Genomic DNA, 10721 nt, shown 5'->3' with positions numbered 1-10721 from the left:
GATGAGGGCTCAGGGAGGGGAAGGGGGCTCAGTGAGGGGATGGGGGCTCAGTGGGGGATGAGGGTTCTGTGAGGGGATAAGAGCTCCGTGAGGGGATGAGGGCTTGTTGTGGGGATGGGGGCCCAGCGGTTGATGGGAGCTCAGTGGGGGACTGGGACTCAGTGAGGGGATGAGGGCTTATTGTGGGGATGGGGGTCGGCGAGGAGAGGAGAGCTCTGAGGGGATGAGGGCTTCTTGTGGGGACCGGGGGTCAGTGGTTGATGGGAGCTCAGTGAGGGATTTGGGCTCAGTGAGGGGATCGAGGCTCAGTGAGAGGAGGATTCAGTGAGGGGATGGGGGTTCAGCGGTGGACGGGGGTTCAGCCAGGGATGGGGGCTCCATGAGGGGATGAAGTCTTATTGAAGGGATGGGTGCTCAGTGAAAGGATAGGGGTTCGGAAGGGGATGGAGGTTCAGCGGGGGATGGGGGTGCAGTGGGGGATTGGGGCTCAGTGAGAGAATGGGTTCAGTGAAGGACGAGGGCTCAGTGAGGCTCTCATGTGAGTGGAGGGTGGGGGTCAGTGAGGGGGCAGCTGGAGGGCCAGGGCTCAGGAAGGAGGAAGGGGCCTCGCCACAGAAGAGGTCCAGGGAAGGACAGGAGAGCTCAGAGCTGTGGAAGGGCCTGGGTATTCAGCTCCTTCTGGCCACTGGCCTACCAGCAGAGAGCCCTCCCCTCTATTCTTTTTCCATTGAACAAATAGTTGTTAAAGGGACGGAACTGTCATAAAATCCACACCCGTTCCTCTCTCCACTCTGTGCCCATCTGTCTTTATCTTCACTGGGGCAGACAATGACCACTCAGGCACCCGGGGCTGAGTCATTAGCCTTCAGCCCAGACAGCTGGCTCTGGGGTGCAGAGGACCCCCCAGTCCCAGCAAGAGCCTGGGAGGTGCAGTGGGGGCAGGGGAGTGAGGAAGGGAGGTACAGGAGGGGAGCAGGCAGGGGCTTTGAGTTGAGGGAAGACTGGCTGCCACTGGGGGTCTGAGCAGTAGACAAAGTCCCCTTCTCATGAGGGTGGGGAGACTGGCCTCGACACCCACCCCCAGCCCTGGCAGTCAGTGGATATCTCTGAAACCTTCAGGGGGACAGCAGCTCTGAAAGATGTGGGCCAGAGAAAAGGGGCTCCCACAAGGGCAGCTTGAGGCAAGCGTGGCTGGGAATCTGGCAGGGCCAGGGGTGGGCAGGTGGCAGGGCAGGGTGCCAAGGCCTGAGAACTGAGGATCCATGGAGGCTCCAGTGCCTGGGGATCTGGGCCCAGGTGAGTTTGATCTGCCCAGTCCTTCTCTCCATTCTTGTCCAGGGCCACTAAGATGATGGGGCTCTCACCGAGACTGGGTTTCCATTGTCAGACTCTCCCTCCACAGTGAGAGTGTCACCCGGGTCGTCAGCATGACTGGTCTGAAATCAACCTGACCCATTCTTTGCCCTGCTCAAATTCCTCCCAGGGCCCCACTGCCAGCAGGTTCGAGCCCAGCTTCTCAGGGCCCTGGCTACAGTTTAGTCTTGCTCTCTGCTGTCCAGTCACACCAGCCTCTTTGTGGTTGTTTCAGCAGACACAATCTTCTCTCCTCCCAGCCTTTGCTCATGCAGTTCCCTCTACCCGCACATACTTTCCTGTCTGCCTTGATAACCCCTGCACACCCTTCAGGACTCAACTCAGGCATCTCCTCCTTCTCTGACTCCACTCTCATCCTGCACCTGAGTAAGCTGGGCATGCTTTTCCTCCCTTTGTCAAGCCCTGGTCTCCTCATTCAAGTGTGGGTCTGTATGTCAGTCTCCAAATGACACTGGCCTCCGTAGGTCAGGCATGTGTCCGGCTCCTCTTCTCATCTCAGCCCTCAGTACTGAACCTGACCCAAAAGGACCCGGTGGAATGAAAGATGTTAAGTAGAATGCTTCCATCTGGTTTTTAGTCTAGAACACTTATTCTTGCTCTGGTATGGAAGATGGATTTAAGAGACCTAGACAGGAGGCCAGAGGCTAGGGGAGAGGCTGATTCAGGGTTCAGGGGAAAGGTATCTCCACTTGAGCTGGGCAGTGGCTTAAGAATAGAGGGCAGGGGACAGTTGTGAGAGATACAGGGGAGGTGACTCACTAAGTGGATGGGGGAGGTGAGGAAAGGGAGGTAGCTAGGACTGATTTGGACGAGCTGCAAAGGACCTGGTGGATGGCTGTGCCACTTTAGGGAGATAATAAGTTCAGATTGGGGTGGGATACCTTGGGGCACCTCAGGGACGGCTCCAGGTGACCTTAGGGTATCTGGGGTCTGGAGCTCATGAGTGAGGGGCAGAGTCGTGAGGCCATGAGCACAGAAGAGGGAGTTTTGTGCAGAAAAGAGGAAAGGCTGAGGACAGAGTCCATCATCAGGGTCCTGAGAGAGAGGCCAGGGCAGCCTGGGTCTAGGGGTGGGGAGATCGGGGTCGCCGGGATGAGGCAGCGCTTGCTGACCAGCACCTCAGGGACCAGCGCCACCTTGTGGCCTCCTGATAACCAGATTGTTTGACCTAGGGTCACCCCCAGCCTCCACGAAGCCCAGCCTTCATCGGTTTAGTCATCAGGAAACACAGCTCCCATTGCCCTTCTGCCAGCCTAGGTTCCTATTCCTTCCTGGGGTCACCGGTAATCAGAATAGCCCAGAACTGGAGCCCAGCACTCGAGCAGCCTACAGGTCTCAGGTGTGAGAGTTAGAAGGTGGGAGACATTATTGCTTCTTATAGAGTCTGGACTGCCCAAAGGGGCCAGGAGGGAACAGGTCTGGTTCAGAATGCTGCATGACCTTGAAAAGATGCTCAGCCACTTTGGTCCTTGGTCTCACTAGTGTCTGTGACCCCCTGATCTGGTGACTTGCAGGGCGCCCTCTTTTCCTCATCTGACCTTTGCTGGGCTTCCCTTGGTGACCCTACATGCACACGCCAGAGCACCCACCCCACAAACTTCTCTTCCGTCCAAGTCAGGCAGTTCCTGCAAGCACAATTAACTGGAGGCAGCATGGGGAATGAGGAACCCAGGACAATTAATCATCAAGGAGTGACATTTGGTGAACACTCATGTGCTTAATTAAGCATGAAGAGCCAAAGGCCAGGGTGGTGGTGGTACGGGTGAGGGGGGCAAAGAGAAACGCATTCTTCCCACACCAGCCTCCCCTGCCTCTCACTTCCCACTGCCCCTCCCCCACAGCCACACCCAGACACTCACGCAGTCCCCTGTTCAAGACTCACACTCCCAGAAATCTTTGGGAAGGCTTAGACATAGTGTCTAGACCTAGCTCTGGGGTCACCTCCCTGGGTTCAAATCCTGGCTCTACCACTTCTTAGCTGTGTGACCTCAGGCAGTTCACTCACCCTCTCAGGGCCTTAACTTCTCCACCTGAAAATGGGGATGACGATCATATCTAACTCATAGAGGTGCTGGGAATCCTGAGTTAATCAGTGTAAGTTGCTTGGACTGTGCATGGCACACAGAAGATTTCCAATACATTTACAATGATCACCTCTGGAGGTCTCCCTACGTGCTTAGCACAGGTCACTCTGGAATTGCTTTCTGAGGATGGTCATGAGGAAGGTTTTATTCTCCCTGCCCTTCTCTGTGGGAGGCTCAGAAGGGTGAAGTCGCTTGCCTAAGGCCAGAGATCAGTGGCAGGATTCAACCTGGCAGCCTAGCTCAAAGCCCTGGTGTTCACTTTCTCTGTGTTCACTCCCTGTTCCCAGGGGATTTGCACCAGCCCCAGCATGCCTTTCCCACATCGACCAGCAAGGGGTGCCAGAGGCCAGACTGTGGCTGCCTGCCTCTCTACTTGGGGCTCAGGGTCCCCAACTCCTGTCTTTGCCATCCTTGTGTCCACCCTGAGGCAGGTCAACTTGTCCAGATCCTCACACATGAGCAGGGTCCAGCCTGCTGTGTGTCCCGAGGCAGGGCCTGCTCCTCTTTGATCCAGGGGCTCTCAAGGTGGGGGATCTGTCCTCTTTTCAGAGAGGCTGTGTGCTCCCGGAAGCGGCTGGGCTGCAATGGGCTGGGCCCCTCGGACCTGCCAGGGAAGCCCTTGGCCAGGCTGGTGGCTCCACTGGCTCCTGACACCCAAGGTAAGAGCTGGGAGCCGGGCAGGGGCAGGGAGGGTCTCTGGCCCCTGCGCCCCAGGTCATGTCTGTCTGCTACACATCTTCATCTCTGTTTCCTTCTTTCTCTTGCTCTGTGTCTCTAGCAATCCCTCCAGTTCTTTCTCTGTTGTGCTACTAAACTCTCTGAGCCTCGATTTCCTGACTATAAAATGGGAGTGACAGTGCCTCCCTTGAGGGGTCGTCTCAAGGAAGAGCAGATGAGATGAAGCATGTGAGGGCCCTGCACTTGCTAAGACTCGGCGGCCTGTGGCTGTGGCTGTGACATGCTTATGCCTGTGACTGGATGGGGCTGTGGCTGTTCTCATTCTCTCTCTGTCACTGTCTCTGTTTCTCTTCCTTTCCATGCCTCCTGTCTGCCATGTCTCTCTCTGCCTCGTGTCTCAGTCTCTCTAGGTCTCTGTCCTCTGTCTCGATGTGGAAAGTGCACAAGACTGGGAGTCAGGAGACCTGACTTGCTGTGTGATCTTGGGCAAGTCACTTCCCCTTTCTGAACCTCAGTTCCCCAATCTGTAAAACAGGGGTACTCAGCCTGACCTGCCTCCCTCCCTCCCAGGGTTGCTGGGAGGATTATGAGAAAGTTGCCAAGTGAGGGGGTTTCCTTCTACACAGGGGTCATTGCCGTGGTTGTCTTTGTGGCTGCCTCAGGACCCATCTCTCTGTCTCTCTGGGTCTCTGGGTCTCTCTGTGTCTCTGTCCCGGCCTTTCTCTGTCTGTGTCTTTGCTTCCCCCCCACCCCGGGTCCTGGCTCAGTCTCTCTGAGCCTCGCTGGCCCCACAGGACCACCTCATTGCCCTCTCCCCCTCAGTGCTGGTCATACCGCTGGTGGACAAGGAGGCCGGGGCTGTGGCAGCTGTCATCTTGGTAAGAGCCTGCCTGGGCGGTTGTGGGGTGGGATGTGGGGAGAGGAGACCAAGGGAGGGAGTCGGGGACGGAGCCTGTCTGGAGTTTGTGTGTGTGTGTGTGTGTGTGTGTGTGTGTGTGTGTGTGTGTGTGTGTGTGTGTGATGAGAGCTGCAAGCTAGGATAGAGTGAGGGGAAATAGGGGTCTGGGAGGTGTCTGGAGGTATCTCTCACACCTAGCCCCTGCCCCACCTTGAATGGGCAGGATGAAGTCACTCAGTCAACAACTTTCTGGGGGATGTGCCAGCTCCATGTGGACTCAGCCCTTGGGACTGCTCTAACCCTGGTTCCTCTCTGGGATCCTCCCAGATGCATGAAGGCAGGAAGGCATGAATGCAGTGAGGCGAGACAGATGGACATAAGGCACTGACCAATAGAGACGGTGTGGGAAACCCGGGTAGAGATTTGGAGCTGGAGCAAGGGGGCTTGAGGAGAGGAAGCTCAGGGGCAGGGGCTGCATGGGAAGGCATCAAGCCCAGCCGCACCCAGGGCTGAGGGGGAGTGGAAGCCAGGCAGCGAGGTGGACTTCCTGGAGGGGAAGGGAAGTAGGGGTTGCTCTGTGGGGCAGAGCTGGGCTGGGACCCCAGGCAGGGCTCCCTTTGGCCCTCTTCTGCCCCTGGCTAAGCTCCTGGGTTTCTGTCCCTCTGCGGGAGGTGTGGGAATGGCAGAGCCTTGAGTGGCCAGGTTCTGCTACTCTTCCAGTCTCTTCTCCCGAAAAATCCTTGTCTTGTCCTAGGAACCAAAGGGTGAACCCCCAGATTGCCATGACTGGGGGGCCTGCCTCCATAGAGATGTCAGCCACCCCCAATAAGGTGCAGGCTTAGGGGCATAGACAGATAGGTGAGCCGGCCTTGGTGTATCCAGGGACTTCTCCCAAGCTCATTAAAATGGAATTAAAGGCTTCCCAGGAGCCTGACCTTTCCTGAGCTGCTGGCAGTGGGAGTGGGGGTGACTGTGAGGCGGGAGAGGGAAAGGGAGGGAGGGGTGCTTGGCTTGGTTTCCTCCACACCCCATCTGTCTGACTGAGGGAGACAAGGCCCCAACTTGGTTTCTCCCCAAGCTGTTGCCCCCACCCCAGCTTCTGTTCCCATAGGGGGTGGATCTGCTGTTGACACAAAGTTCTCAGGGGGCCGCTCCTCCACCCTTACTGCCTATCTGTCCTGGAGTTGGTCGGCTTCCAGGAGGACCAGGGCAGGGGCAGTGTGCAGAGGTGGGGGTGGGGAGGCAGTGGCTGTGGCCTGGCCTCCTTCTCTGTTGAGGGAAAAGGGCGCAGGGCCCCCGGCTGCCTGAGAAGGGCTTCTTCAGGTTGAGGCCCTGTGGGCTGGATTCCCGGGAGGTGGGAATACCTGTTTGGAAGATACCTTGTGGGAAGGAGGATAGTTGTCATGACCGCTGCTCAGGATGGGCCAAGAGTCTAGGCTTCAGTCTTCTCCTGAGGGGAGGAAAGACGTGTGTGTGTGTGTGTGTGTGTGTGTGTGTGTGTGTGTGTGTGTGTGTGTTGGGGTCAGATCATTTAATCCAACTCACCCAGTAAAACCCTGCTCTGGGTCCTGTCCCTGGCTGGGTGCTCGGTCTAGGGGAAGGCAGGGACACCCTCAGGTCAAATGTGATAAACGTGCCAGCGGGTGCTCTGATGGCGGAGGACTGGGCAGCAAGAGGGAACTCACAGCGGAGACAGCATCTGCGTGGGGCTTTGGGACATAGATGGGAGGGCAGTAGGCAGAGAAGAAGGGACAGGGTATTCCAGGCACAAGTAAAACCGGCATGGCGAAAGGGTGGTGGTGTGTTGGGGGAAGAGTGTGATCCTGGTGAGGATGCGGTGCCTGTGGCTGTTCTCACGGGGCGCGCGCAGTTGAGGAAGATGCTACCTGGGGTTTGGCTGCCAGGAAAAACTTCTAGCACCCATCCCCTCACCTCCTCCGACATCCTAGGTGGTGCAGAGCTCCTGAAAGGTGTTTGGGTTATTCACACCTGTCTCTCCTCCAAGCCTACACCCTCTCACTCTTGTAGAAATGTACTTCCCCGGGACACCTTTCCCTAGGGTATATATATCTGACACAGCCTTTCCAGGCCACAGGCTCTCACATCCTCCTGGAGGCAACATGGGCAACCCCAGCTGCTACCAAGTCCTGAGGATAGAGGATGCAGATTGTAGAGGGGGTGTCCGATCTTTGGGGAGGGCCTCAATGAGCCCCATTATTCTCTCTGGGTCACTTGGTATGCATCCACCTACCCATCCTTCTCCTCACCCATCCATCAGTTGAACAACCATTTGAGTACCCACTGTGTGCCAGACATTGTGTGCTAGGTGCTGGAAACACGGGCGTGACCAAGACAGAGCAGACAGGCCCTGCTTTCACAGACCTCATAGTCTGGAGGGGTGCGGGTGACAGGGATGAAACAAGTGAGCAAAATAAGGACAGAATTGTACACGACAGCAAGTGTTGGCGAGGAAACCAGGGAGCCCTGTAAGGGTTTTGGCGCCTGGTGGAGACACCGCCATGGAGGGCTTTCTGAGGAAGGCGCCCTCTGGGTGCAGGGCTGCACTGCCAAGAACTGAGCCTTTGCTGCTGGCAGCTCCAGGCGCCTTGATTGTACATTCTTTGTGTGGAAAGAGTCCTTGACTCTCTTCTGCAATTCTGAGATAATAAGGCCCTTTGAGGAGTGGGTGGCACTTGGTCTCTGGCATTTGGTGCTTGATTTGTGCCCACTCTTTCCCCCAGCTGTGCCATCCACACTAGCTCCCGGTGTGGCGATGGGGCGTTCATGCCGTAAGCCACATCGAGCTTGGTGGGGGTGCTGTGCTGGGCTTTTAGCCCTCCTGACAGCCCCAGTGCCTGCTGCTGAATGTTCCCACTAGACCCCAGACACCCGCCCTGATTAGTAAGAACAGGTACAACTGTATGCTCCTGTTGGTGAACAAAAAACCCTGCGTGAGCGTGTTGGAGTGACTATGTGTTTGCGTTTGGGGCACCAGAAGCATGCCTGTGGCTCTTGAGTACGTGAACTTCAGTTTCCTGTGTCCAGGCATGAATGTGTAAGTGTGGATGGTGGAGACACTGTAAGTATGGGTGTGTGATGTCTTTGTGACTGGGACTGCACCGTGTGTGTGTGTGTGTGTGTGTGTGTGTGTGTGTGTGTGTGTGTGTCTCCATGGGACAGCATATGTGTGAGGGAGCTGAGGTTCTTCTTCATGAGAGTGTGTATGTGTGTGTGTGCACATACTAGGTGTGGACAGGTCGAGGCACTTGTTGCCCCCACAGCCCTAGAGGGGTCCCAGCCTTCTCTTCTCCTGAGAGATGGGACCAGGTAGAAGGAACAAGAACCACAGACTCCTCCATGTGCTAACAGCAAAATGCCCACATATTTATGTAAACCGTATGCAAATGAGCCACCACCCCAGCTTCTTCCACCCCCTGTCCTGTGGGTGTCATAGGTGGAGTCTCATCCAGAACTTCAATGTCGATACCATCCTTGCAGCCCCTAAGGTCTTCCTGCCTCCAGTCTTGCTCCTCCAATTCACCCTCCACCCTCCAGACGATAGCTTGCAGATGCCTAAGTCTGCCATGGCTCCCCAGTGCTCTCAGGCTAAAGTCCAATGTCTTAGCCTGGCACTCAAGGCCCTTCCCTCTGTGGCACCACTGACTGCACCCCTGTCAGTGCATCACACCACCGACCCCCCAGCACTACCAGGACAGCCTCCTGTCTGCAGTGTCCCTGTGCCTTCAGGCTCTACTTGCCCTCCTCATGCTTCAGAGGCAATTCAGAAAGCCTCCCAGATGTCCTCCCCGCTGAGCTGCCCACCTAGTCCACCCTCTCCTTCTTCCTCAGGTATGAGGTTCCACACCTCCCCCAGAAGCATCCCCCCACTCATCCTGCCCCAGCCAGACTGTGAGCTTCCCAAAAACCTGCTGGTCTCCTCCTCCCCATCTGCTCCTGGCAGGGGACGCAGAGCCGAGGCAGGCAGGGGCTGCTGAGTGGGGAGGGAGGATGATGACGGAGGGGCCCCCAGTGCAGGCCCCGTGGGGAGCACTGCAGTCGGTGAGCAGCTTTGAGTAGGCTCCGGAAGCTGGTGACACAGGCGGGGAGCCTTGCTGGCAGGGCCTGTAGTGGGCCCCTAGACTGCCACCCACCCTCTCATTTTCCTTGACAAGCACCCAAGTAGGGGTGGGGGAAGGGATGTCACAGAGTAGGAGAGATGGGCTGAGTTCCCTGGGGATTGGCACAGAGAGCTTGGAAAGGGACAGGATGGTGGGGGTGGGGGTAAGAGTGGATCTAGGGAAGGGAAGCAGTGGGCAGAGAAGGGGAGGGAGTGGGTGGTGCTGTCCTGACTGCCATTTTCTGCCATGTGATCCCGCCCAAGTTACTCAACGTTTCTGGGCCTTGGCTTATCCGCAGGGTGGAAGCTTGTATTAGATGGGTGAGAATCACATGGAAGGGAAAGCACCTCACTAACCCGCACACCTATTTATTCTTTTGTCCACCAAGCCTTCCCAGGGCAGATGCGGCACATCATACCTCTTCCTTGATCTCAGACTTAGGGGCAACTCAAACCCTGACCTAGAGAGGATGGCACTGGGAGGCCAAGGCTAACACCACTGATTCTATAATCAGGGCCCGAAGGGCACCATGGAACGGGAGATGGAGAGGGCTGTAAGGTCCCTCCATTCCCTGAACTATACACCCAGACTGTGCTGTGGATGGGGCAGTGACTTAATAGGCAGAGACAGAAAAGCCCCACCTCTTTGGATCAGCCCTGGGAGGCTTCCTGCAGGAGGGGATTTTCCTGGAGCTATCTGCCTGGTCAGAATGATGGGCTTATCACTGAGGTCCACAGACTGGAGTGTGTATGTGTTGGCTTGCACTGGTGTGTGCCGGGCATGGGGAGGGCATCTGGAAGATACAGAGGCCGGGGGAAGTCACACATGGTTCCCTTCTCTCACTCCTCCAGGTGCACTGTGGCCAGCTGAGTGACAGTGAGGAGTGGAGCCTGCAGGCTGTGGAGAAGCACGTGAGTGGGGCAGGACCATGGTCGGATGGGGGCAGCTGAAGGGAAGATGGTTCCACCAGGGAGCTGGGTAGAAGATGGGAAGATGGCTCCACCAGGGAGCTGGGGAGACCTGGGTTTCAGCTTCAGCTCGACCACTTTTGAGCTGAGCAAGTCACTCAACCTCTCTGAGCCCTAGTTTCACATCTGAAAATGGGGATAATGATAGCACTGACCTATCTAGGGTAGTGGCAAGACAAAACGGGTTCAGTACCTGGGAAATACACACGGTCGCCAACTTACGAGGGGTTATCATAGGGAGGCAGCCCCGTCCGAAGTCCAGAAGCATCTGTACTTAGCAGGAACTATCTATCTACATAATGATACGGAGGCTGTCTCATGCCTGAGATGTTATGATTTTGAGACTTTAACAAGGACTTACCCCGTGGGTGCTGGAGACAGATCAGGCGGTGTCCTGTCTTGGAAGACTATGGGGCTAGGGGCCGAGACAGACCCCGCACTTTCCTGTTCATGACTGAAGGACGCCCTGGAGGGGAGGGGGGCCGAGGGGTGGGTTGTTTGGGGCGGGCGCAGGGGCGATGGCACCGCGGGCAGGGGGGGGCTTGAGCCAAGGCAGGGGTCCTGCGGCGGCCAGCGCTGCGAGGGCTGGGCGAGGGCCGCG

The 10721-nt window shown here is 56.8% G+C and overlaps 1 protein-coding gene across 3 annotated transcripts in view; it reads left to right on the top strand.

Annotated features, from left to right (window-relative positions):
• The window catches only part of PDE2A (phosphodiesterase 2A), a 94084-nt gene that overhangs the window by 70198 nt on the left and 13165 nt on the right, over positions 1-10721 (top strand). For all 3 annotated transcript variants that reach the window (XM_021718583.1, XM_021718582.1, XM_021718584.1), the window contains 3 exons: positions 4008-4117; positions 4959-5014; positions 10004-10063. In XM_021718583.1, the coding sequence (XP_021574258.1) occupies positions 4008-4117; positions 4959-5014; positions 10004-10063 (226 nt within the window). The remainder of the gene's footprint in view (positions 1-4007; positions 4118-4958; positions 5015-10003; positions 10064-10721) is intronic.

The sequence above is a fragment of the Carlito syrichta genome, unplaced genomic scaffold (assembly GCF_000164805.1).
Source record: "Carlito syrichta isolate Samal-C Ts95f unplaced genomic scaffold, Tarsius_syrichta-2.0.1 Scaffold312747, whole genome shotgun sequence".
NCBI lineage: Eukaryota > Metazoa > Chordata > Mammalia > Primates > Tarsiidae > Carlito > Carlito syrichta.
This window is presented reverse-complemented; position numbering and strand designations above follow the sequence as displayed.